Genomic DNA, 26,822 nt, shown 5'->3' on the forward strand with positions numbered 1-26,822 from the left:
AATAGCATTCGTCTATAATGCTCAGTTTCATTTGCGTGAATTCATACAAATGGAAAAGACAGCCCCGCCGTGGTGGGGCAGTGGTTACGGCGCTCGACTACAGTTCCCAATAATGCGGGATCGAATCCCGGCCTCGGCGGCCGCTTTGCGATGGAGGCGAAAAGCAAGGCGCCCGTGTGTTGTGCGATGTCAGTGCAAGTTGAAGAACCCCAGGCTCAGGTGGTCGAAATTTCCAGAGTCCGCCACTACGGCGCCTCTCATAGCCTGAGTCGCTTTGGGATGTTAAACCCCACAAACCAAATCAAACCAAACCAAAAGACAGCAATTTTACTCTGCGTAGAGTACCAGTACGTAGCATGGTAACAGCGGCAACAAGCCAGCTCAAGCTGTATTGTTATTTGAATTATTTTCCCGATGTAACGACAATCAAAAATTGATCAGGCTTGAAATATGGCCCCCAAATCAGATTACAACTAAAGAGGATTCCCGAGTGATTTTCGAACTTCTTTTACAAAGAAGAAAGAAAATGACATCACAGCAAATCTATTGAAGCTACATGGGCACGTTCCATCACTATGTGACTGCACAAAATTGCAGGTTCGTTGCAATCATAGCTTCGGTGTCGGAAATATCCAGCACAGAATTATTTCTTTTTTTTTTCTAGCCTCATACGCATGATATCAACATTCTACATGAGGGCTGTGTAATCACATGATCCAATCTGCATTCACATTCTGGTTTGCTTTGACGAAAATGTAAATATACAAAATTAGAAGGCTATACAACAATGTAAGTCGGAACGCTCGCGGTTGTTATCGATTCTCGGCATAAATTTGCGCATTCGCTTGGCTGGTCAATAACCACGAAGAGATGTCTTCACATTTCCTAACGCACATTACTACATTGTACGCACCGAAGGTAAGCATAAAAAATCTGCTGCAACCAGCTTGGCCAAGACTGTTTTGGCAGATTCTCTTATCCCCTCTGCTCCTGCAAACCGAAAGGCCGCTGAGAAGGTCTCCCGTATCCATTCCCGTGCAACACGGCCACGCACCCTCAATGTGGCGTATGTCGGAGCGACTTTACAATATTCTCGTTATGTGGCGCGTGTGCGGTTGTTTGTTCGTCGCCAATCTAAATCGGACAGATTTGAGCAGAGCCAGGATGACCTGGAAGTCTCCTTACAGCTTCTACTCCATGCTCTGTGCATCAGTTCTTTTTTCATTCAGGATTTCTGAGCTTAGCACACCGCCATTAAGAGACAGCGGCGCGGACAGTGCCGTTTCTGGCTCTCTCTACAAGTGTATGACGGTCATCATTGGCATGGAAAGTGTCATAGTGTTTCTTGTCATCGCCTTCAGATCCGGGGCTATCATACGGTTCCTTCGGAGAGCAGAAACGTTCGAAAAATCATTGGGTATTCCAGACTGTCATCGTCCTAAGAGGAAGTACCTCTTAACACATGTCCTTAAAGCTTCCCTATTCATTACTTTCATGGCGCACCCAATCAAGGTCATAATTTTTCTATTTAGAGCAACCGATATCCATATGAGCTTTCAGCAAATTGCACAGGGCATGTATGCTGCCATGGCCATTACATTGTTTATGATTTGTGACTTCGGCAACGAGGTCACGATTCGAGCAATTTGCGAAGTCCTCGTCAACTATGTCAGGATTCAAGCGCACATCCTGGATGTGAAGAGAGGATCAACTCTCACCATCTGGGATATTGAACGTCTGCGACTCAACATACTCGAGATACAGAGTCTCAAAGAGGAAATCAATGCAGCATTAGGCCCGTGCATCAGCCTCTTCTGCCTGAGGGCTTTCAGCATCGTCTCCATATCCGGACATATGCTGGCTCGGCTTGGTTTCGGATACGGCAGCAGAATGTTTGTCACACTTTATTCCCTCTACATGGCGTTCGGCCTGGTAGATCTGGCTTTGATGAGCCACGGCTTGCAGAACGAGGTATGTACACTTCAAGTGCTTATGAGTAGATTTTAACTCTGTCGATAAACCCTTGCCTCTGCTTTTGTTTCAATAATCATGTGATCATTTTTCTCAATATCATCTCTCTGGCGTCATTGTTTAGAGTTGAATGATAAAGCTTAATTACTGAATTTTGTGGAAGGAAAAACCCAACGCCTAATGAAAGTTCGTGTTGCATGAATCGAGGCACGCAGTGTTACATAGTTGAATTCATTCCATTTTGCTGTTTTGTGTTCTTCGCATCGACCCTGATGCGAACTCCATGCAGCCTGACGGTCTCGTTGAATAGAAGATACTGCACAATTCTGAAATGAACATAGCATGATGTTTGCAGCACTCAAATATCTGCGATGCCAACTGAAGCCGTTAAATGTATGCAGCCCTACAGATGAATTATTTTGCTGATCTCCACAGCGGAGATGAGTTTAATGGCATAGTCCTAATGTAATTTCATTTCAACCACTGTTCAAATCTCTGACTTTGTTAAATAAATGTATGATTCGGACGCTAGCTAATTAAATTATCTGATGCGATGGCTTCTTGGCGGGCTTCATGTAATAGTATTTCATTTGTGCGGCAATTCTAATGCAGTTGCATTTTCTTTCAGGTAGGAAAAATTAAGATGGCCCTTGCTGGCCTAGCCACGAATGAGATGACACAGGAATGGATATGGGAGGTAAGCGCGCAGTCAGTTTTGAGAAAAGAAGAGGAATTCTTTAGAGTAGATGTAAACATGGTTCTAAACACGCATCCGATCAGGCATTATACGACATTTTGAAATTGAGAACAGTAACTGTAAAAACGTGGCACTATTTCTTCTTTTAAAACAAATATGCTTCATGACAACGTAGACGCATTCTTTATAAAAATAAGAGCACCCCGAAGCAGGACAAATGTAATGAATTCATACCGCATTCCACATGCAGTTTAAAGTAAGCAGTGAGGATCAAACAGTCGTAGTCATCACTCAGCCTGCTTAGAGACAAGTATCACTTTGTGTACTAAACAGGTTCACGATCACATTACTAACTAACCTCTTTACTAACTATGCTTCATAATTAACAGAAATTAGAAAGTTCTGTTTCAATATTAATCAGCTTAAGATTGAACGACTAATTTTGGCTGATTAATTACAGTAATAATTAACTGCGAATAAACAATTTACTTAATGCTGAAGCACCAAGCCATACCTCTTTCGATAGATTATGCCAATAATAACCGTCCTGAGCTAATTGCCAGCCAGTTAATTGAAACGTTAATTGTGATTAATCAATACAACTTTACGGTATAGAAACGACCCAAAAACCGTTGTATAGCTTAAACTGAATGTGGTTGTGTTCCACTAATTGCAGACGCTAATTAATTACCGGGAAATTCTGCACTGTGAATAACGATTGCACTTTTCGCTAGATGCCAAGCCATATATCGGTGGAACAGTTTCGAAGTGTAGTAAAATGGGACATATATTTCATCATACAGCGCTGAATATTGGATATAACGAGCGTTAATCTCCTAGGATTTACTTTCTGCCAAGTACAGAACTTTGTCGAACGGCTTTAAATCGCTCTCACTATTTTCTTTTTCCTTACAGGTCAACTTTGTACACAACATTATAGAACCTCGTGAAATCTGCCTGACTGGATCTGGGTTTTTTATAATTAACTTAAGAACACTGCTTGCTGTAAGTACTGTATCAAGCTCAAACTGGTGCCTCTTTTCTATGATGTGCCTGAATATGAATGTAGCGAACCTTTGAGAAAGTTCTTTTCATTACTGGTAAACACATATTAGGCACAAGATAATATCCTCAGGTACATCATCACGTAGCATTGCGCATTATGTTTTGTTTTGTTTTCCTGTGACGTAAACAAGAAAACTCACACTATCGAAGGGAAATATATGAAGCGTAATGCCTGTTTTGAAGGCTGCATTAGAGCAATTCTGTCTAGTTTTTATTCGCACATTCTTTTTTGTATTCGCAAGCAAATGAGACCCACGGCATTTTCATTTATTATTTACTTCTAATTGTCCCATAACCTTCGTTCGGAGTAGTTAGCCTCTTCATAAACATACTTTTTTTATTTTCTATTTAAAAGTAACTCAGAGTTAACGAAGCTTATAGTAGATTGAAGGATGGAAACTTAAAATATGTATGAGATGAGGAGGTAGCCTATCGGCTCATTTTCGTTGATGCAGCCCTAATGAATGGTAACTTTGCGTAAGGCTCATTGTTACTTAGGCTCATTGACGCAGGATTTCACATCTAAAATAAAGCAAGAGAATAAATATTTTGCTAGAGCATATATTCACAAGCAAGCTGTATATTACTTCTGTGACAATATGCTTCATATTGCTTTCATCCTAGGTTGGCGAGGCGGCCATCACCTACAGCGTGATTCTCATCCAAACTGGTGACGCCATTATTCGTGACTGGCGACCCATAGAGCAATCATCCACCCAACATGGAAATGCAACCAGCATTGACCTATATTAAAAATCGCAGAGGAGAAACTTTGACATGAGCAGAGCTTACCAGAGATCGCTCTCATTCTCATTTTTGCTACCTGTATCAATCCCCTTATTGTATTTAGAGCTGGTGAATAGAAGCCCGTAATAATAGTTTTTTGATTTACGGTGCCTTGACGTCAAAGAAGACGTAGGTCGGCGCTGGAACTTACAGCTCTCGTTTCAGCAAATATACGTTCTGGTAGTCTATTTTGGGGAAACGTAACGAATTCTTCTTTTCACGGTGGGCTGCTTGGGCAAAGATTATTCGTTGCGTGTAAAAAGATAAAAGAAAAGGTCAACTTTGAAAAGAGTGGCCTGTCCTCTGTCGGCCAACGCGCGGACGTAACCGATGCCGTGCAAGAAAATATATGATATCGATTCCTGATATCGACTCGATACTGAATTCAACCCTGCTAGCATTTATTCGGTCCCATTCAAACATTTCAATATTTAGAAAAGAAAATTAATGTTTGAATATTTTACCTTGCCATTTCCCTCCAAAAATGTTTGACCGATTTATTTCTGGTCGTAGAGAAAAAATATAGGCCAAAAACCATCAATAATTTTTAGATGCTAAACGCCTTTACCAGAAGCCATCCCGAACCGCATTTTTTTCTACGTCTAAATAATTGATGCGAAATAAAAAGGCTGCCATTAGATCTGTTATAATGAAGTGGTATGATGCGGTTAACGAATCTCTTACCTTCCTCCTTACACCTGCATAGTATAGTTTGATTCTAATTCGAAAGATGAACAATGGGCAGTAGCGGAGCATAAGATTTTTTCATTGCGCTTTCCCTGAACGAATGTTTGGCCTTTTTCTTTATAGTTAAACGCTTGTCACCCTCAATATAGGCACGCTGCTTACCTGTATGCCAGCTGCGTATTAGAAGCTGTAACGTTCGCCTCATCCTCTTGCAGTTTTTATCGCTATACTGATTATGTAAGGAAAGCTGGTACGTTCATCCAGTGCTCTAATGTTTCGGCGTTGCAGTTGCTCGGAGCCGCCTGTGAATCTATGAGAAGGAATAAGGAGCGAGAGACAAGGGGAGGTTATTCAGGATAATAGAAGAATATAAATTTACTGAACATGAATATAGAAAGATGGCGTATGATTAGAAAGAGTGGATCACGATAAAATGCTCAGACGCTCTTGTGCTACCTTTCTTGATTTCTTCGTGATTATTCTTCTTTTTGTTCTTCTCTGCCAGTATCACGTTATCGAACAATTCCACTGCACCAGTTGCTGTCAAAACCCCGTGTAATGTACAACGGAATCCTTCTTAGTATAATCAGCGCCTAGAAACAAGTGTGCACACGACAAACAGAATCTTGTTCGGGCAGTACATTGAGGATGCGGCCAACTGCATTATTTGTTTCCGGCACTTTCGCAGCCTCTTCAGAGCCGCATGCAGTGTGTGAATCAGCGTTTCGCTTTTGTGAGGCAACTTTTGTATCTTTGAGGGCTTTTTCCAATGAACGTAAGCCGTCAGAGATGAGTTTGGCTCTATCGCCACTCGCAATGAAACGCCATTTCTCTTCACGAAGCGCGGCTGTTTCATCTAAGCATCTTTTGGCACAGCCCCGATGCTCTGGTATTACCTGTGAAACTTCTTGCCTCACTATTCCTTCGATCCTGTCAACTCTTTGCTCGAGTTCTTGTCTCAATGCTTTCTTGCTGCCGTTCACTCCGTGGATAATTTCGTTGAGGCAGTCGCTGTTAGCAGAACTTGAAACAAGCCGCTATCTATAAGGGTCTTCAGTTCAACGACTTGCACTTATAGCAAATGCCGGAAGGATGACGATGACGCCATATCGTCTTCGCTGCGTGGATTTCTTTCACATGGAAATCTACCAGGCGTCGCAAAAGTGGAGCACTCTGAACCCAAGTAAGCAAACACGTCGCTGCAAAGAACCGTGGTCGAGCACCTGGGGCATTGAATGGAGTGGAGCTAACATTCATGCTGGAAGTGCTGGGCGATTTTCGACGCAGCCAGCACAGCATCGTAGTCACTTCCTTCATTCCAGCACTTCATCTGCAAGGAAAACAAAACCGAATATTGACAGTGCCATCGATCTTACCACTACAGGAACTCGGGAACTCTTGGGACATTTTGGGAATCTATACGTAAGATTCTTCATCTTAGAGATTTTTTTTATCGTAATTGTGGAGATAGAAGTTCAGAGCTATTAATGCGAAAGTCTATAAGCCCTCGTGCTGTCGTCGACAAAAGCTGTCCGCGCGAGCGGCGCACCTGATTGGTCGACAGAGAAGTGACATCACAAGCCACCAAATTCAAAGCGACCAACCAGAAGTCTCATCTTGTCCAGCATTCCTGCCATTTGCAATCGCACACTTGAACGCGCGCCAAGGAACGCCACGCGACGGGAGCGAGATACTGCGCCTTACATTTCCTGTAAACCAATTTTAATTATATGTACCACTGCTACGAACGCCGATAAAAGGCAAACAATGACAGACAAATGATAGGATAGGAAGGGTACGCGTTCGTCATATTCTTCTTAAGAGACATCTGAGAGACCCACTAATTTTTTTTTTTGCAAGTTAGTTATCGTTTAAAAACGGGGCTTTAACTTAGACACTGCACCATTCGCTTTCTTGCGGGTTGATTTCGAAACTACATATATTGATCTTTGGAACAAACAAGTCGCAATACTGTTGGCTGTAAATGGTAAAAGTCTGATGTTTTCGAGAATATATTGCAAATTTTAGAATTTCTCTTCGCAGAAATTATGTACTCTCATAGTAAACAACATTGCTCAACTTTAGGACAGCCAACTTTCTGTTGATTGACGTGGACACGTCATAGTTAGTCAATAATCATCTGCATGCTCAGAATCGGGGCTCCCAAAAGAGTCTTTTCCAGTCTTCAGTGGCATCACGACTGAAAAAGCGTTTCCTTTTATTCACATCACCGCTGCCAATCGCAGGGAATGAACAAATCAACTAAGAATTCGCTAGGTAAGGTCAGAGAACAGCAGCATCTTTCCAACAGTCCATAAATTGAAGATCTGCGTTTGTGCGGCTGCATCCATCGAGTTCTGGCGAACCACGGAACTTGCAGTCTATGATTCGGTTTCGTTCACCCACGTGCCACACGCGTGAGCCACTTGGGCATTTTTGTTGCGGGTTTCGGGATAAAAATAGGATGCCTGAACAGAGAAGCCTATGTGAGTTTGAGGTGCTCAACATTACGGGGGACACAATCCCTCCCGAAAGGCATGGGGCCACAGAAAACTCTACTGCTCTCTGATTACAGACAAAGGCAAACAAAGGTAAGTTACAACATTACGACAACTTTACCTGTAAAACTACACTGCGTAGACGTGAAACCTCAATTGTTTCCAATTCGTACAAGCATGCCTTCCGTGGCGTAGTCGGTGTGTCTGGCTCGCAACCCACGGTTCATAGGTATGCCTAAAACTAATAATCTAGAACATTTTTAAAGGAATCAAATTCAGTATAATGGTAAATCGTTTGATCCCTACGATTACTTTTCTTTCGCATTATATATAAGCTGTAAACATACTAATTCACCGAATTAGGTTTTTGAAATTCTCTTCTTAACTTTAGGATTTGATAAATGCTCATTAACCTGCAGTAAAATAAGTGCAGAAGCGAAATTGGTTTGGCATAGCAGCCGTAGAGGTAATTAAAAGATGAAAATTATTTTATAAGCGAACGAACATAAATGATAACAGCTGCTAGTTGACACCTTCAGATGGCGCCACTTCTTATAAGCACATAAAAAGTACATACAAAACTCGTCACTTGTTAAGCGGAGTTTGGTATGATCAAAATGTTCTCCATTGCTTTGATAGATGTAAAATACTCTAGCGGAATTTCTTCTATAGTCTAAACTCCTTACGGGTTACTTCGCCACCCTGCCTCACCCGTGCGGCCTTCACTTCGGCTCAGCACTCGAGCGCACGGCAATTCATTCGACACGCTATCGCGGTCGTCATGCGGCCGTCATGGCTGTGGCATGCTACCCCCCCCCCCCCCTTTTGCTTCTTTATACCTGCCGACTTCGCTATCATTCGTTGTAGGCACAACAGCCATCGTTGGACTTCGCTATCATTCGTTGTAGGCACAACAGCCATCGTTGGACTTCGCTATCATTCGTTGTAGGCACAACAGCCATCGTTGGACTTCGCTATCATTCGTTGTAGGCACAACAGCCATCGTTGGACTTCGCTATCATTCGTTGTAGGCACAACAGCCATCGTTGGACTTCGCTATCATTCGTTGTAGGCACAACAGCCATCGTTGGACTTCGCTATCATTCGTTGTAGGCACAACAGCCATCGTCGGAAAGCTGTTTGAAGCCCCTATCGCGCTGTGCAGAGAGATGCAAGGGCGTAGACTTCCTAACCCCGAAGGAAAGCCTTAAGGACAGAAGGAAAGGGGCGGAAGCTTAAATGTTCTTCCACATATAAGCTCGCTAAACGTTGTGGTTCACGCCACAACCGTAAAACATTTAACGCCAAATATTTCGACCTCATAACTTAAAAGAGCTTCGCTGTAGGCTATTTAGTGGGGCGTTATACAATAAAAACCACCGAAACGGCCGGGCATAGTCAAAAAGGAAACACAGGGTGGTGGTGTCTTCCTTGTATTTGTCTTCTGGCCTCCGTCTTTTCGTTTTCGCTGCTTTTTTTTTATAATTGCTACCTCATGTCAGATAAAAAATATCCGTCGACTTCCACCGGTGTAACCCTCCCAGCTACAACATATCGCGAACATGCCTCAGGCAGACAATAGCTTGTATATTTACAAGTATAATCTTTGCACCGTCGTTCTAAGCCTCTGCGAGCTGGTAGTCGGTAGGTGACATGCTGGGCTCTCGAGCTGTCGCACCCGACGAGAGAGTGACGAGATACAAAAAAAAACTGCAATATATTTTCTATGAGAGCGTGTTTACCCGCAGCCACGAGCGAAACGAGGCGACAAAACACGTCAAGACTGCGCTCACTCTGACGGCGAAAGATAAGTCATATCGAACTGTGCTTCAGCTATAACCAGCCGCTGCAAACATACTGCAACATTATCTCGGCTTCAGCCGGCACTCTGTCGAGCGTTCGGCTTAAAAGTGTAGACGGCGGCGTAGGCTTTCATATAAATACTGTAGTACGCAATTACGACCTTCTAGCTGTTCACTTAAACACTATTTATTATTACTTTGCGAACTAGGTCCGCTTGACACTCGACACAAGCTGGGCTTATTAAGTGAAGGCACAGAACACAGTAAACTCACAGTGCTTCAACAAGGCTTACATAAGTAGGCGTGTGTTTCTATGCATTAGATAATTTTATAAATTCCACCGCGATTACCATGCCGAGACAGTGTGAAGCCATCGGGAGCAAGAAAGCGCTCATCGGGCAGGAAAGGGGCTCATCGCATGCGTTTCAGAAGTACTGGAAAGATAGGGCAAAACGCACTGTGGTCGATGATGACGATTGGCTTTCGTTCGCAGTGCTGTAAATTCATACGATTGATGTTCACAACTCTCATAACACGCAAATAATGCCCATGCCCACTCGCTGAGGTTTCTGCAGGAAACGACAAGCCCCCAGTATGCTTTAACTACATCGCTTGAGGGCCCGATTGCGCCGGATTCTACGTCATCTCCAGCTTTCAGTAATGTCTGCCCTTTTTCCAGTTTCAGTTCTAAAAACGACGGGTTTTGTGAGCGATATTCAGATTACTCGCTTCAGTTACCAAAACCATATTTCGCTTTTAGTGCTTTGTTATGACGCACTAGTAGTAAAAGGTGGTGGTGGTGATTTATTGTATATACAAAAGGAAAGAAAAGATGTTTGCCAGCCCTGGTGTCTGCTATCTGATATCTGAAGCACCTGAACTGGGGCGGCGGAAATAAAGGGATAGCGAGGAAGAGGTAGAGGAAATCAAAGAGGTGATCAATAAGGAGAAAAAAAAGAGTAGGTAAAAATAAAAGAAATATATACACTATGGTACAGTATGGAGTAAGTAGTTCTAGTAAAAGCTCCTGTGCTCCGTTTCTAGAAATCTGTCGCAGCAATAAATAGGTCGTTCGCGCAGGTGACAACAGGCAACTTCCTTTTCGAAATGGCTTCCCTAAAAGGGCTGTTTCTATCTCATACAGGGGTTTCTGAGAAAAGAGGTAAACTGATAAAATATGTCCAAATACATTTCATTTTAATTCAAATCTTTATTTTTATCAGAAACAATGCATCCTGGAAAGGGGCAAAAGGCTAAAAGCTGTCTCGTCAGCTTGACTAACCCATGACCCCCTGTACAATGCAGTCGTGGTTTTATACAGAGTCACAGATACTCAGAAATTATTATATAAACACAGACATGTTCAAAATCACTTTGGAATATTGCTACTATATGTAAGTAGAAAATACACATCACAATACCAACTAAAGATGGAAGTAAACAGATTAGCATAGAACCAAACAAGTAGAATGCATACATGTTGAAAGAAAACCCGTTTGAAAGGAAGCACATATTAAAAGCAAACACATCTACTTATTCAGTCCTTTTCTAGAAAATACATTCGGAATTCATTAACGACATAAGTAGGCACACATTTATGCATATTCAGAATAATAGACATGTCATGCTGCACTGACGGATTTTTGTAATTGTGTCGAAACCTTGGGAGGAACTATAGTTTATCACTGCGTGCAGATTGTGTCTTCTTTTTGAAGATGTTAGATTCGTCAAAAAAAAATTGAAAAGCTGAACAGGAAAAGTAGAAGGAGCTGTGACGACGATACAAATACAAGTATTCAGCTCGAATTATATTGTGGCTTATGAAAGCACTACTCGTGGGAGATAGGTTTTCTAAGTTAGCATTATGGTTACTAGGCTACAGCAGTTAATTAGACGAAGCCAGCAATGCATAATAAATTTGGCTTTTGGCTTGTGTTGGAAGAAGAGGTCGGCAACGAGATAAGGCTCCTGTTACTGTGGTTAGTTTTTTTACAAACGCCTTCTACATGTTCATCCTAAGTTAAAGTGGCCGAAAACGTGACCACGAGAACTTTATGAACATTGACTACTTGAACTTCTTGGCCTTGATATCTGACAGCAAGGCGTGTTTGTATATTGTTTGTACGTGACTACAGTAGAGTCATGGTCAAAAAATAAGATCTCGCCGGTAACTCTGCACGTAAGTACAAGTGGTGAATCTTTCCGTTCATTACAGAACATCGTTGGGAAGGTACTATAGAGAGTAGTTTTGATTTAGACGTGTGTAACTAATTTTAACAGGGTGTGGCCTGTCATCAAACGATCGCTTCCTTGAAAATGTATGATCTTTTGGGCAAAGTTTAGAAACAAAACAAAATGGCCAAGGGGTGTTGCTGAAAGAATTGTTTGCTTATAATCATTTCAGGACGAAGAGCGCTGGCAGCCGACAGGATAAAAAGAAAAGGCACAACATATCACATCAGGCTACAGAACTTTTTTTCCTTTGTTTGCCTGTTATCTGGCAGCGGTGGTGTTCCTATGATGACAAAAAATGACCTTGCTTCGCCTGAATGCGGTTTTGCATCGTATACATTTTTGTTGGCAACGTTGAACGCAAGAAGCTTAAGGATAGTTAATCACGCGCTTATTTATACGTACACTAATTCTTACTGCAGATTCGCATTCGCCGACACGTGCTCACAGCCAGTTTGCAGCTCCGGGGCTTTGAAGGCAGTCATGTCTGTCCTGCCGACAATTTTAGTGAACGGTTAGTCATATTAACTTGAAACAGCTTAGCTTTTCTCTTTAAAGGCATTGCACCTGCTGTTACTTTTGAACCGTTGTTGATACCCTTTTAAAATTTTTTTCGTGGAGTAAATCACACGCTTGATGCAGCCACTGCTTTTAGCCGCGCTTCGGCTGGTTTCTACTGCCATTTTTTTATCAACATTTAAAACGACCCACTTTGCTGTCTAAACTGTTGTAACAAATTCTATGGATCACCGTAAACCTCGCTATCATTATTTTTATTGGTAATTACTTCCACTACCCCTAAAGGCCGTCTTCCGAAGGTATTACCTAGGGGGAGGGGGGCACATGAACACATACGTCAAAAATACAATATAACACTTGAAGAGCTGAAATTCACACGACATAATTGAAGCGCAAAAGAAAAAAATACGACCGATAACAACTGATAGGCTCTACTTTACCGAGAATAGAATTCCTGCGCATTTCTCAACGACTAGGAGCAAAACACCAATGCTCACACTTGACCTATTGTTTTTCAGTGCAATTCATTACACACTTTTATATGCTGTCCCTTTTTTTTCTTTTTTTGTCAAGAATTGCAGGTACCTATAATTGCAGTTAAGTGCAATCATAGACTCCTGAGCACTTTGATCCGACCTGACCGAAATTCGGCAATTGAAATTCTCTGCAGAGTTTTTGCTTAGTAAAACCCCAGTGAATAGTATTCGTTCTATAAGGTTTTTTTTCTTTTTTTTTTTTCATTCGCTTGAGTCTATACACGTGGAAAAGATTGCGCTTTTATTTGTACCTTCGTTTCACCTACCCGCTGTAACGACAATGTGAAGGTAATCAGGCTTGTAAAGTAGCCCTCAAATAAGATAACAGCCAAAAAAAAATTCCTGCGTGATCTACGAACTTTCTTTCACAAAAAAAAAAAGAAAGAAAATGACATCACAGCAAATTATTGAAGCTACATGGGACGTTCCTTCACTATGTGACTGCAAAAAAATTGTAGGTTAGTCGAAATCATAGGTTAGGTGTTGGAATTATCCAACACAGAATCTTTATTGTCATATCTAGCCTCATACACATGACCTCGACATTCGACAGAAAGGCTGTGTAATCACATGCTTCAATCTATATGCACGTTCTGGTCTGCTTCGATGAAATAGTAAATATACAAAATTAGAAGCCTACATAAAAATGTGAGCAGGAATTACCTCGCACTTGTTATCGATGCTCGGCAACAAGTTGTGCGTTCGCTTGGCTGGTCAAGAGAGGTTCTACTTCGAATAACTACAAATGATGCATTTTACATTTCCTAATGCATATTAGGAAATGTAATATATATATATATATATATATATATATATATATATATATATATATATATATATATATATATATATATATGTGTGTGTGTGTGTGTTTTTTGTTTTTGGCCGATTCTCTTATTAACCACTGTGCTCCTGGAAACCTAATGGCGGGCCAGCAGTTCGTTCGTATAGTCATGCAACGCGGCCACGCACCCTCAATGTGGTGTATGTCGGAGCGCCTTTACAATATTCTCGTTATGTGGCGTGTGTGCGGTTGTTTGTTCATCGCGAATCTAAATCGCACAAATTTGAACCAAGCCAGAGTGACCTGAAAGACTCCTTACAACTTGTGCTCCGTGCTCTGTGCATCGGTTCTCTTTTCATTCAGGATTTCTGAGCTTCGCACACAGCCGTTAAGTGAAAGCGGAGCAGACAGTGCTGTTTCCTGCTCCCTCTATGTGTGTATGACAGCCACCATTAGCATGGAAAGCGTCAAAGTGTTTCTTGCCGTCGCCATCAGATCCGGAGCTATCCTCCGGATCCTTCGTAGAGCAGAAACGTTCGAAAAATTGTGAGTTTGCAATGACATGACTGTGACGTGATGTGATGTGGCGTGTCTGTTATGTGACTGTATTAACTTCAACTATCCCTCTCTCACAACTTCTGTATCCACTCATCCCCTTCCCCCTGTGTAGGGTAGCAAACCGGTTGCTTTTACTGGTTAACCTCCCTGCCTTTCCTCCGCATCTTCCTACTCCTCCTCCTAGAAATATTGTTGTACATCCCAGATGTCATTTTGTTAAGAGGAAATACCTCGTAACGCAAGTCCTTAAAGCTTCCCTGTTCATTTCTTTCATCGGGTACCCACTCATGGTCTTTTTTTTTCGAGTCACCGATATCCATATGAGCTTTCACCAAATTACGCAGTACTCGCTTGTGACCGTGGCCATCACATTGTTTATGATTTGCGACTGCGGTAACGAGGTCATGATTCTAGGAGTGATCATCGACCGAAATCGTTTGTGGACTCCCCATATTTCATTCATGAAAAGCAGGCTGACAGCGATTGCTCACGTACTTGCCTTTATCGGGGGAAGTCATGGGGAGCGTCAGTGCTGTCCATGCTCAAGCTATACAATGCATTATTTATGGGTTTCCTTCGATACCGCTTACCTGCACTTGGAAACATCAGAAAAACCAACTTAAGAATTCTACAGAGCGTTCAAGCTCAAGCTCTGCGAACCTGCCTGGGACTGCCGAAATGTGCCTCAACGGCTGCTACCATATTAATTGCATAGGAGCATCCCATAACTACCTACCTAATAGTCGACGCCCTGAGGGCCCATTTCCGATACATCTCCCGGGTTCCCTCTCATCATTTGGCCAGCCTTCCTATTACCAGGCCGAGTACATCGTTTCCAGAAACCGTTGATGCACATCGCGCTATTCTGCCGTCCCAGTTTACACCCGCCTCTAGACCATCATCTCCGCTATGGAGCCTGCATCAACCCCCCGTGCTTCTTTCAATAGGCGGCATCATTAATAAGGTCGAGCTATCGCCGACAGAACTAAAACGAGTCACTCTTGAATACTTTCATGAGCACAACATGCAAATTGTTTACACGTCTACACCTACGGTTCAGTGAATGCCGCGATTTCTTCAGGCTCCATGGCAATCCCCGCAACTACAACAGAAATAAAAATTCGGACAATTCACCGGACTTCTTCGACAACCGCCGAGCTAACCACTCTTCGTGTCGCACGTAGGCATATCAGTCAACAGAGTCCTCAGCGGTGGTCTATTTTCACAGATTCAAAAGCAGACCTGCAAGCCTCAAAAGCGGCTCTTCGCCGTGCAGCCCATGCGCAACTCGTCGCGGAAATACAAGAACTTCGTCACTATGCCGTTAATGAAGGACATGGCCTCATCTACCAATGGCTCCCAGGACACAGCGGCATAGCGGAAAATCTCCGTGCTAGGAGGTCGCGCGAACATCCCCCAAGACGGCGATTGTGTGTTGATCCCCTTTTCCAGGGCAGACGCAGCGGCCAGGATTCGCGCACTTACGCGGGAGCACACGCTCGCCTCGTGGAATTCTGGCGAGTTTGCGAACTGCCGCTTAAAATCCCTGGGCTCTGACCTGAAGTTCAGTCTTCCACCTGGCCTACCCCGGCGTGAAGAAACTTTTCTGTGCCGCCTCTGGGGTGGTGTAGCATGCACAAACTACTATTCTTTTGTGATATGTATGGCAAATAGCCCTGATGTGCAACATGCGGGTGCGAAGAGACTATAGTTCACATTCTTTGTGAGTGCCCCATATACAGTGCGGAAATACAGTGTATCTGCCGTGCGCCAGAGCGTCTAGATGTAGGCCCACTGACTGAAATGAAGATTTTAGGTCACTGGCCGCGGAGACCGTCGACAGCGAACGCTTCCCGGGCACTGCTCCGCTTCATGAAACCCACAGGCCTGATCGATAGGCTGTGATTTTGCTCTTATGTGACGAGATGTGACTGTGATGTGATGTGACATGGCGGGATATGCTTTGATGTGACTATACTGACTTCACCCATCCCTCTCTTACCCACCAATTTTATATCCACTCACCCCCTTCCCTCAGTGCAGGGTAGCAAACTGGTTTCTTTTTTTCGTTAACAAAGCAAAGCGCAAAAAGCCACAAAGGATGAGGAGGGGGATTTGCTGATCTCAGTTAAGAGCTGCTCTGTAGTAGCGCTTGTCCTGTCCCCTCCTCGTCCTTTGTAGTCTTTTGCGCTTTGCTTTGTTGACGATGAACCAACAGGCCCAAACATTTTCCCTTCTGGTTTCTTCTACCGGTAATCTCCCTGCCTTTCCTCCTCATCATCTTCCCTTCTTCCTTCCTATATTTCGATAACAACACTGGGACTGCGGCACTGTTAAACAGTTCGTAGAGTACGGAGCACAGAATACGAATCCAGTACCGCTGGCCTTGCCCTGACTGCTTGCACTTCACAAAGAGCTTCACAAAGAGGTTGCCGAAGCGCCGGCTCGGCGTCAGCGGATCACGGTGCATGCATCCCAATCCAAAACAAAGAGCCGCGTTGAATTAACTTGCTAGAAGCGTCAGCGACATCACTCAGTCGCTGCTATCTCTTCGCAGCGCAACGTTCCTATGGTCCCACGCACTGCCTCCAGCGACATAACTTAATTGCTCTCTTCGCTCCTCCAATGACACCACTGTGCGGCGGCAATTAGAGCGCCGGATCGGTGGCGGTGGATTTCGATATGCGCACCACCCGAGTCGAAACGCCTAGCCGCCGCCGTTCACCACTGTGAACCGCCTGCCTAAATGTCTTCCTCGAATCCTTGGCCTCAATCTATCAAAAAGCTGAAAAATTTAAGCTGCGCTCAAATTTTCCATTAGAGAGTAACGCAATTGTGGGCAACTTTTTGTATACGCACTTTTGCTCTCTCTCTCTCTCTCCCTCTGTCTAAACAGGCTACGTGCCCTTCATCCTTGTACAAAGGGTGTGCTACTTCTGCGTCAGAAATAAACAGAAATGGTTGCGAACAGAGCCTCTTCCCCTAGGCTAAGTACAACGCATGGAAGGACCACCTCTTACCACCTTCGATCCCGAACCACCGAATGGGCACGACACCGTTTAACATTATTCACTTTATTCATGCAAGAAGCTCGAACTTCACTTTAAGCTGGTCATCTTCCACGTAGCCTTCTCGGATTAGATCTTGGAGGGAAAGGAATCCGTCAGACCAATATGCATACAGTGCTTGCCCCTCTTGTGGATTGTCGTTACACAGTAAGAGATGGGAGGGCCGCTCCTGAATCTCTCGTTCTGCTTTTCCCTTTGGATGCACGACACTGAGCTTGATTTTATGCTCGAAAGGCCTGTGAAGGACATCATCCAAATCGCCCTTGTGTAGGTAAAAGTGGGCATGCAGCCGTATACTTCCCGAATAATTGAAGAGATCTACACTTGGTTGTATGCAGTATCCTCGTAAAAACACGCGCTCGCAGTCACAAGACGCGTTACCTGTCTTCCGCGCTAGTTCTACCAGTGGCTCCACACCTTTTACAATAAACTCACACAGCGATGCCTGCAGGTTGTGTGGTTTGACCAATGCCGTGTCAATGCGGCCCTTTGCAGGGGTACTTTCTTCAATTCGTTCTGTGCCTCCTTCGCATCCACTGTCCCACTTTTCCCTGCTAACTTCCGCCAACTCATCTTTCAGCAGTTTTTCGATTTTATATGCACTGTTGGCAGCTATGTTCAAAGTGTCACTGGCTGCAATCATGCGTCCTTTAGTTTCTTCTCTAAATTCCGCTATTTCATCTAAACATTTTTTCACGCAGTCACGAAGCTCGCTTCTTACTTCCATTGCTTCTCGGCTTACTGCGTCTTTCAAGCTGTTAATTCCTTGTCTGAGTTCTTCTCTCAGAGTTTCCTGACAGTTATTCACCTTCTCAACAACTTCGTCCAGTCGGTCTCCATTGGTCACTCTGCAAAGGAGATGTTTCTCATGAAGGGTTTTCTCATCATTCGCTTGTTTATCTGCCAATTGTGTCAGCGACATCATTTCCTTGCAGCTTGAATCCCCTTGGTAATCCGAATAAGATGGCGTCGCAGTAGCGGAGCATTCTGATACAGCTGGTACGGCAGTAGACGAGCACTTAGACAGCAGGTGTGCACACACTTCCGTACACAGAACTGTGGCCGTGCACCTCAGGCAGCTGACGGTGTGGTGCCGACATTCAAGTTGAAAGTGTTGGGCGATTTTCGATGCGGGCAGCACTTCCCGGCAGCCACTTCCCTCGTTCCAGCACTTCACCTGCAGGAATAGAACAAGAGGTGTTTTCAGAGCCACGCTAATTACATTTCCAGGATCTCGGTTACGCTGTGAAACTATTTAGCTCCTTTAGATACATGCGATATACGCTAAAAGCGGCCCTCCATATCGTCCTTTAAACCCATAGACAACTTTGAATTGTTTTACACCAGATAACCACACACTATTTTGCTTGGTGCGTACCACTACAGCATATCCTTTTCTTTTACCGTTTCATCAAAGTGCGCCGTTTACCGGATATTTCTCGCTTCAAGGATACGCGCCGGTCCATTTATTACGGGACCACGCCCAGCTCATAGCTTACGGTGGCTACAAAAGCATGTGTGTCGACCGGCGAAGCATAAAATGTGCTCGCACACATTTCGAACTCATGACGACAAAATGGCTATACCGTTGCGCCACTTCGAAAAGTAATCAATGAAACAGGCTGCATGTTTGTCACAGGAGGTGCTTTTAACATATCAAAATTTCTTTGTTGGTCTGCAGTACAAAGGCTAAGCGTTTGTGTTTTTTTCTTACAGTGTGGGCTCTACTGCTCCACTGCGACCACCACTACATGCTAGATTGCCTAAACATAAAAAGCATATTCTCTCCAAATATTTTTGCGTTTTCAGATCACTTACGTCTCCATTGGCTTGGCCAGTGTTATATGGGCGATTCTTTCTCGCTTCATCTAAGCTCACTCCTGCGATCCAAGCTGGCTTTCACCAGATTATATGTGATAAGCAGGTAAAAAGGCTGCGAACTGCGTCAGCGTGCCGTGGGTTTATGACAAACCTTCATTTCTTTCCCAGCCAAGGCATCGATTCATTAAAAACCAAAAAAGGAAAACGTTCCACGTAATTACCAAGGCAGAAAAGGAACAGGCAGAAGCGATTCTAAGAAAAGCATACAAGACGGCGCTTCACCTCCCAAGGAACACATCCAACGAGAAACTCATGCAACTTGGTGTCAGCAACACCTTTGAAGAATTAAGAGAGAGCCAACTTAAGGCCCAAGAGAAAAGATTGAGCAGTACGAAGACCGGAAGAGCGCTCCTGACAAGACTAGGTCGCAAGCTAGAAGAACCACAGAGCAGCCGAGTGACAGTGCCGGACCTGCTACGAAGAAAGATAAGCACACAACCCATACCCCGAAACATGGATCCAAATCTCCACGCTCGCAGAAGGGCAGCTAGGGCAGAGCATTACGAGAAAAACATGGGATACAGGGAAACACGCAGTCTACACAGACGCCTCTAGATATCCACAAACACACAAAGGAAACACAGTAGCGGTGGTAGTAAACCACGAAGGGGAACACATCGCAAGTGTCACGACCAGGGTGTCTGACATAACAGAAGGAGAAGAGATAGCCGTTGCTCTGGCTGTAAGAGAAGGATATAGGACAAGGAGACCTCTCCACATCCTAACAGACTCACAAGAGGCGTGCCGGAATTACACTAGGGGCAGGATTAGCAGTGCGGCACTCAAGATCCTCAAAGAGGGTGCGCCCTCGGAGGAGACACCAAAGCAAAACATAATCTGGATACCGAGCCACGCGGGAATCAGGGGCAACGAGGGGGCAGACAACCTAGCTCGAGGGATGACCAGCCGAGTGGGAGCGTCGCACACCCCGGAGGACCCCCAGATCAGATGCGGAGAGAGCTATTCAGACCTACTAAACCTATATAAGGGGCTGAGGTTCCACTACCCCCCGCCACACAAACAACTAACCAAGGAAGAAGCCACGGGATGGAGGAGACTACAAACGGACTCCTTCCCAAACCTACACATACTAAACAAGATTTTTCCAACACAATATAGCGCCAGCTGCCCATGGTGCGGATCAAAACCAACACTATATAACATCACGTGGGAATGCGAGAGAAATCATGCATTTCACAAACAGAAAGCACCAAGTGCGGAGCAATGGGAGAGCCGGCTCACCAGCTGCGAGGTAGAGGCTCAGAGGGCACTCATAGCACACGCAAGCGAGGTGGCCCGACTCAGTGGAGCCCTGGACTAGGGGCCCAACCACGGCCAGGGAGGTGACGGACTTCCAGAAGAAGCCTCGACCTCCACCACTAACAAACTTCCAAAAGACAAATAAAGCTTTCAATCAATCAATCAATCCACGAACAAAGCTTGATGAAAAACAAATGCATAACAGGCACAGGCTGCTTGAACGCATGACGGCATTTTTATGTCCCTATTGCCGAAGAGCTCATGTGCCTTCAGGTGTATTCTAAAAGCTGTTTTATAGACTGATCAATTCCGACTCACAAGATCGTACGACTTCACCTTGTAAACACCGTGAGCCTGCACTGCGTCAAATATCCCAAGACATACGCTTACGTTATTGTGTAGATAATCCCTTACGAAAACAGAAGCTACTTCCGTAAAGGTGTTTGAAGTTGCACTCGCGAGCGAGCGGTCGAGAACACGCACCGGGGAAATAATACTGCGCTTATTGCGGCAGGGCTCAAGTGTTATGACCTGCGCCTCCGGAGCTATGATATACCAGAGAACTTCCTAGTTTCCGCTCCACATCTCCTTCTGACAGCATGTTGTTCATCCCTCAGCGGCGCACAACGCCCGTGTTCTAATCCAAGACTCTTTGTACCTCACCTAATTTACTGTTCTACCCAGATATTCACGCAACATTCTATGATGCAGTTTTATTTCTATTCGTAGTGCCATTGCTGACTGTGTCCGCGCGGAAATTGCCTTTGCTCCTCTTTGACGTCTCATTGTGCGCCGTACTTATTCAGTCTGCAAACCTTCTTGTTACCAACGACATGGATATTCCTCCGCTTTCTGATGTGCTCGTTATACTTTCATGTCAGAGCGTCACTCACTTGACTGCTATCTTCATATCTACCGAATTCACAGCCCTCCACTTCTTTTTCGGCTTCCATTCGCTGTTCTCAAGATCAAGGATGGTCAGAGTGCTATCAAAATCTTGGACGAATTTCATATCCATGCGTTCTAATTCGCGATAAGTGCACTGCAACTAATGAAGCACTTGATTCCGCTCATATACACACTCTTCTGGACACCAACACCACTTTCTATTTTAATGTGTTCAACTCTAGCGATGCTGCGACCGCTTCGAAACCTCACGACGTTTTTCAACATGCCATTGTCGCCTTCCTTCCTACACAGCTTCATTTATTCCTTCGAGCTTCCAAAAACAGCCTTAGGAACAATCTGTGGTTCAGTACACCATCGAAATCAGTACAAAGGCACCTTTGCAACACCGCGCTTATTGTGTGTCGTCATCTGAGCGTTAAGTAATTGCTGCTCATGTGGACGACATGCTCCGCGGTGGTGTCACACAGACCTCCTTAGTCTTAGGGGTCTCCGGGTTTGTCGGTGACTAATAAATATCTGTCCTTGCAGTTTTGTACGGAATACCACAGGTTCAGCAAAATCCCTAGAAAGGACGTCTATTCTCTTCCACGTGCCAATGACTCCCTAGACTACCTGCAAGAGGCCAAGTTTTTCTCCCCTTGTATTTCCGCGCAAGGTACTGGTAGGGGTCGATGACTGCCGCTGATCACTCGGAACCTGCCTTAACACCTCGCGGCTTATATGAGTTCAACGTAAGTTCCTTTTACAAACCCTGGCCACTTTCGAACGCCTTATAGACACTACTCCCAGCGGGTTAGAGTGGTAAACCTTTCTTTCCTATCTTGGTGACATCGTAGTCTTTCTACAGACTTCCAGTGTCACATGGTCCCACTGAAGGAGTTCCCCCCTTGTCTCACTGCCGCTGGGATTCAACTGAATTTTAAAGAGTGTCGATTTGCTCACTGAAGGCTCACTATTTTAAGTCATTTCATTTCCAACTAAGGCTTCCTTTCCGACGCCACCAAACTTTCTGCAGCTACCGAATTTTCGCCGCCAACTTCACGGAAGCAGCTCCGCAGCTTCATCGGCATCTGCTCCTAATTCCGCCTCTAGCGTCCGCTTTCTGATCCAGCTACTCGCCAGCAAGCCGCTCCGACTTCTCCGCCTGAAATCCAGTTTGTGATTACGCCTTCGACCCTTTCGCGGCCTTTTGGATTTATCTCCCATCATCGGGCCTTTTGACCCAGCTGCGCCAACTGAGCTCCACACTTACGCCCGCGGTGTGGGAGACGCTCTACACACACACACAATATATATATATATATATATATATATATATATAGAGAGAGAGAGAGAGAGAGAGAGAGCATCTCCCAAACCGCTGGCGTCAGTGTGGATCTCAGTTGGTCATCCCAGTTCTCCAAGCTAACTTGAGTCAAGGGTTAAAAAATGAAACATTTCAGGTCAGCCAGAGAAACCCCTGTATATAGATGCCAGCCATCTGGTGCACTACAGGGAATTTTTGTTTTGCAATTAACAAAATAATATTTTTTAAAAATTTTCTTATCTACTAACTATTGCCTCCAGACAATAAAGAGATTTTCGGAATTGTAGAGCACCTTCAAAATCCCCCATCCCATTTATTGCCGATAAAGAAAGCCTGGCGTGTATAGTTTCTCCAACCTCTGAAGAAAGCCCACGAAATACAAAATAGAACATTGCGCGACTGGCGCATTCGTGCGCCATGATTCTGTTGCTCTCAGCCTAGGTTTCAGTAAACGAAATCAGCTACCGCCTTGGCTCCACGACCCCTTTGCAGCGGCAGGCCAATATGTCAGCCGTGGTTTCTTCATCCGCTTCAGGCAGTCGGCGCACGCGACGGTGCAGCGAGCTCACCGCTTACCGCGCTGGCTGCAATCATCGCCAAAATATCAGCCTGGGACTGGGCAGTCGAGTCTCGGCCACAGTTAATTTCGTTCACTCAAACCACGATTGAGTGAACATTGTTTTTATTCGCGGGCCCTACCGCTTCTTGTACATATTTCTGGAAACTGGAAGACTATATAGATATATATGAATACAGAATTAAAAAGCCATTCCCGAAACAAGTGTTCTTCCAGACTGAATTCAGGTTTACTTCAGGTATTTCGAGATGTTTTTTTTTCGTGTTTACCTGACTGAATGAAAAACAGACCTTTTCAATATGGCTTCAAATGCCAAGTTGTGAATATAAAACTTTCCGAGCAGCCCGAAAAACGTCCGACAAAGGTCTTTCCGATGAAGTGTCATTAGCGGAGCGTTTTCTTTTTTTTTTTTTTATTCCACGAAGCAGAAATCCCGCGAAGTATGGGAAACAACTCGACCGCACGCTAAGCGCTCCCAGTTATCCTGCGATTGCGGCCAATGTCACAGCACTCTAAATTGCGACTTGATATAAACCTGCTGATTTCATCGCCTCTGACCTGCTCGCGACAGATCCTCGCTTAGCTGTTCGTACCGAGATAAGCGTTAGACGTTGCTGGGCGCTTTTCCAGCGCGAAGTAGTACATTCCAGCGTTTTTCCGGCAGCATGTTCCCCTACCTGCGGCACTACACAGGGGAACATATCCTGACGTATAGTCATCCGTTCAAGAATGCCGGAATAATTTGCGTAGTTAACACACTCGTTGAACCCTCAACACAGAGAGCCAATTGGAGCACTCTACAGGCTTTCCTTTTACTTTACTGCTCTTGCGGGTTAGTTGCATCTTTCTAGCTTGTAAGCGTAGCTGCGGCCTTAGTTAAATAACGGCAAAATACTTTTTTTTCTTCGCTGCAACATGAGCCCAATATACGGGCAGCCGATCGACGGATTTATCATCGATGAATGGCAACGCTGCAAGTCGATTAAATATTAACGCTCTGTTATTTGGCCTCCACGCTTACCTCCCGTTTGAGGAGCTCGTCAGAGGGGAACTCCTTGATAAAGATGTTCTCGTCTTCGCATTGTTGACCATCCAGAGGACACACACGGCTGCTGTCAGGTGCGCTCAGCTCATAGCAAGCCTCGCAGAGCGTGTGCCTACAAGGAAGCAGGGCTGTCCTCTTGCGCAACAATCCACAGGCGTTGCACACGCTGTACGGTGGAATTGGCTCAACAAAATGCAGAGGTCTCCAATCCAGTTCAGCGGAAAACCCCACCACGGTATACGACATGCTTGCCGGAGGCATTGCTGACCACGTCCTCGCTCTAGCGGACGATCCGCGGTAACTGACAGTTTCGCCCCTGAACCAGTTTAGTGTGTTGAGCAGCCCTGTCTAGATCACGCCGGCGGTGCTCTGCGGAGCAAGTCGGCGCTATCTTTCATTGGATCTGGGTCTTAGTTATGCATCCCATGCGCATGCGTGGCAAAAAGAGGGGATCGCCTTCTCATCGCTTCTTCGTCCAGCCCCCGCATTGCGGGGTCGTTTGCTGCCGCCAGGGCCACGCTGCCTGCGTTTGTGAGGCTATGACTGTAGCCATGGCATCATCTTGTTGCCGTGTTTCATGAGTGTAACGAAACGGCCAGACATGCAAGCGTGAGTGGTAGCGGCTGATTGCGCGTTTCTGCATACACATCACTCGGCCGCTGCGCTAATGTCCTTCGGCGTGTATCTGCGCTGCGTATTTAGCTGTAAGGGATTACACATTTCGCGCGTGTTCAGAACGGCCGACTTGGCTGACGGCCTGAACCCACAACGTTAATTAAAATGGCATCTGTGAAGCTGTGAACTCAAATGCATTTTCTCTTAAATTACTAATAAAATACCAGACAGTGGTTTCATGAAGCAAAGGCACATTTGTTTAATTTGAGCAATTCGGTGTGTGAGACCAACTGAGAAAAATAAGCGCACAAAGTTTGAAGGAATGGATGAAGAAGCGAAAGGAAAACCATCGAGGAACATCAATATCGCGGAAGAACAAGATATTTATGAAGCGATCAAATATAAAAACATACATTAAGGATAAAACATTCAAGGCAAGAAAATTAATGAATATAGAAGAGGGATAAACCACATGGATAGAACATTCATGAAGAGTCCAGGCGGTGGAATGCATCGTTGCATAGGTCTCATGAGTAAGTTATTGTAGCTAATTTATCACTATACGATCCATCCACTCAGTATGGTATGGCACAGTGTTCGAAGCTGTAGAGAGAAAGACAAGCATCCGCAAAGTTCCCGATGCCTATGAGTCCCCATGCACGCACCACTTACAGACAGTTCTCTGGCAGCCACTCACTCGCATTTGTTGGTCCAAGCGGGTGCAAAATGATTCCTCATCCAGGTACCCATCAAAAGAGTCAACCTACATCGATTGGTTCATTGCTTATTGCTCAAAATGCGTATTTTCGGCGGCGATAGGGGAAGTGATCCCTACATCGCATAGGCGCCGTCCTATTGTGACGGTGCTCACATATCACACATTCTAAATCTAGCTATAGCATTTCCTATGGCAGTCTAGATTTTTTGTGTACCCAGTGATACAGAAGCCTTCAATCTATATTGTGAACTTGTGATTCCCTACTGTAGTGTTCAGCTTTTCTATGGCCACGTGGAACCATTTTCCTATGGTCAGCTAAAGAAAATCCCTTGTATGGTCGACTACAGATATTTGGCCCAAATGTATACAGCCGTTTGCTAAGGCAGTCTTTGCTATAGAATATTTACCCTACTCTATGGACTCCCGCCGGGGTGGCCCAGTGGTTACGGTGCTCGGCTAAGTGTCCAGTGAGTGAGCGAGTGAAAGACTTTATTAAGTATATTTAAGGGAGGGGGATGTGTAGGTGGGGTCCCTAGTCCGGGACTCCAGCGGCTGCCGCTGCTACCCGCGCACATGTCACGAGGGCCCGTTGGGCCTCTAGTTCAGAGCTGGATAGGGCAGCCTCCCACCCCTAAATTGTTCGCACTGCATTCGGATCATCTGGAGGATTGTGTGGGCAGGTCCACACCATGTGGTGCAGGCCTGCCTTTTCCCCGCAATATTTGCATTTGGGGTCGCAGAACCCGGGGTGCATTGTGTTTAAACGGGCTGGTGTGTTATATGTACCTGTCTGTAGGCGTCGCCATCTAACTTCCTCCGCTTTGGAGAGCCCCTTGGCTGGGGGTGAATATTTTCTGCGAGAGAATCTGCAGTGCTGTAATCTCTCCGCATACGTCGCCAGAGGGCCGGGATAGGGCGGTGTGGAGGATGGAGGGGTCGAGTCCCGGGGGAGGAGAGCTCGGGCAGCGGCATGGGCGCACTCGTTCCCTTCCACGCCTTGATGTCCCGGTGTCCAGACGAGGCATTTGTCTTGTTCGGGGTGTCCATAATTTTTCAATATTCTGGCAGCCTGGGGTCATATTCGCCATTTGATGTAGTTGCGGTAGGCAGCCATAGAGTCTGTTATTATATAGGCGCAGGTGGTATGCGTGGCGGCTAAAGCAATGGCCACCTCCTCCGCCATTTCTATATTGTCATCGCAGATGGTGAGGGCATCAACCAGTTGTTGTTGGTGAATCACAACCGCTACCGTGTACGCCGCTTCTGACTTTGCTGCGTCTACGTAGTAGGATTCAGTGTCCGTCCCGT

The 26,822-nt window shown here is 45.1% G+C and overlaps 1 protein-coding gene across 1 annotated transcript; it reads right to left on the reverse strand.

Annotated features, from left to right (window-relative positions):
* Window positions 1-17,193: 17,193 nt before the first annotated feature.
* LOC146172924 (uncharacterized) lies at window positions 17,194-24,569 on the reverse strand. The gene is made up of 2 exons (XM_084584118.1): window positions 24,158-24,569; window positions 17,194-18,380 (listed from the first exon to the last, which is right to left on the reverse strand). The coding sequence occupies exons 1-2, from the start codon at window positions 24,440-24,442 to the stop codon at window positions 17,214-17,216; spliced, it is 1,452 nt and encodes a 483-aa protein (XP_084440244.1). The 5' UTR covers window positions 24,443-24,569; the 3' UTR covers window positions 17,194-17,213.
* Between the last annotated feature and the right edge of the window lie 2,253 nt (window positions 24,570-26,822).

Source organism: Amblyomma maculatum, chromosome 11 (genome assembly GCF_055883805.1).
Source record: "Amblyomma maculatum isolate TAMU_Amacu chromosome 11, ASM5588380v1, whole genome shotgun sequence".
NCBI classification, from domain to species: domain Eukaryota; kingdom Metazoa; phylum Arthropoda; class Arachnida; order Ixodida; family Ixodidae; genus Amblyomma; species Amblyomma maculatum.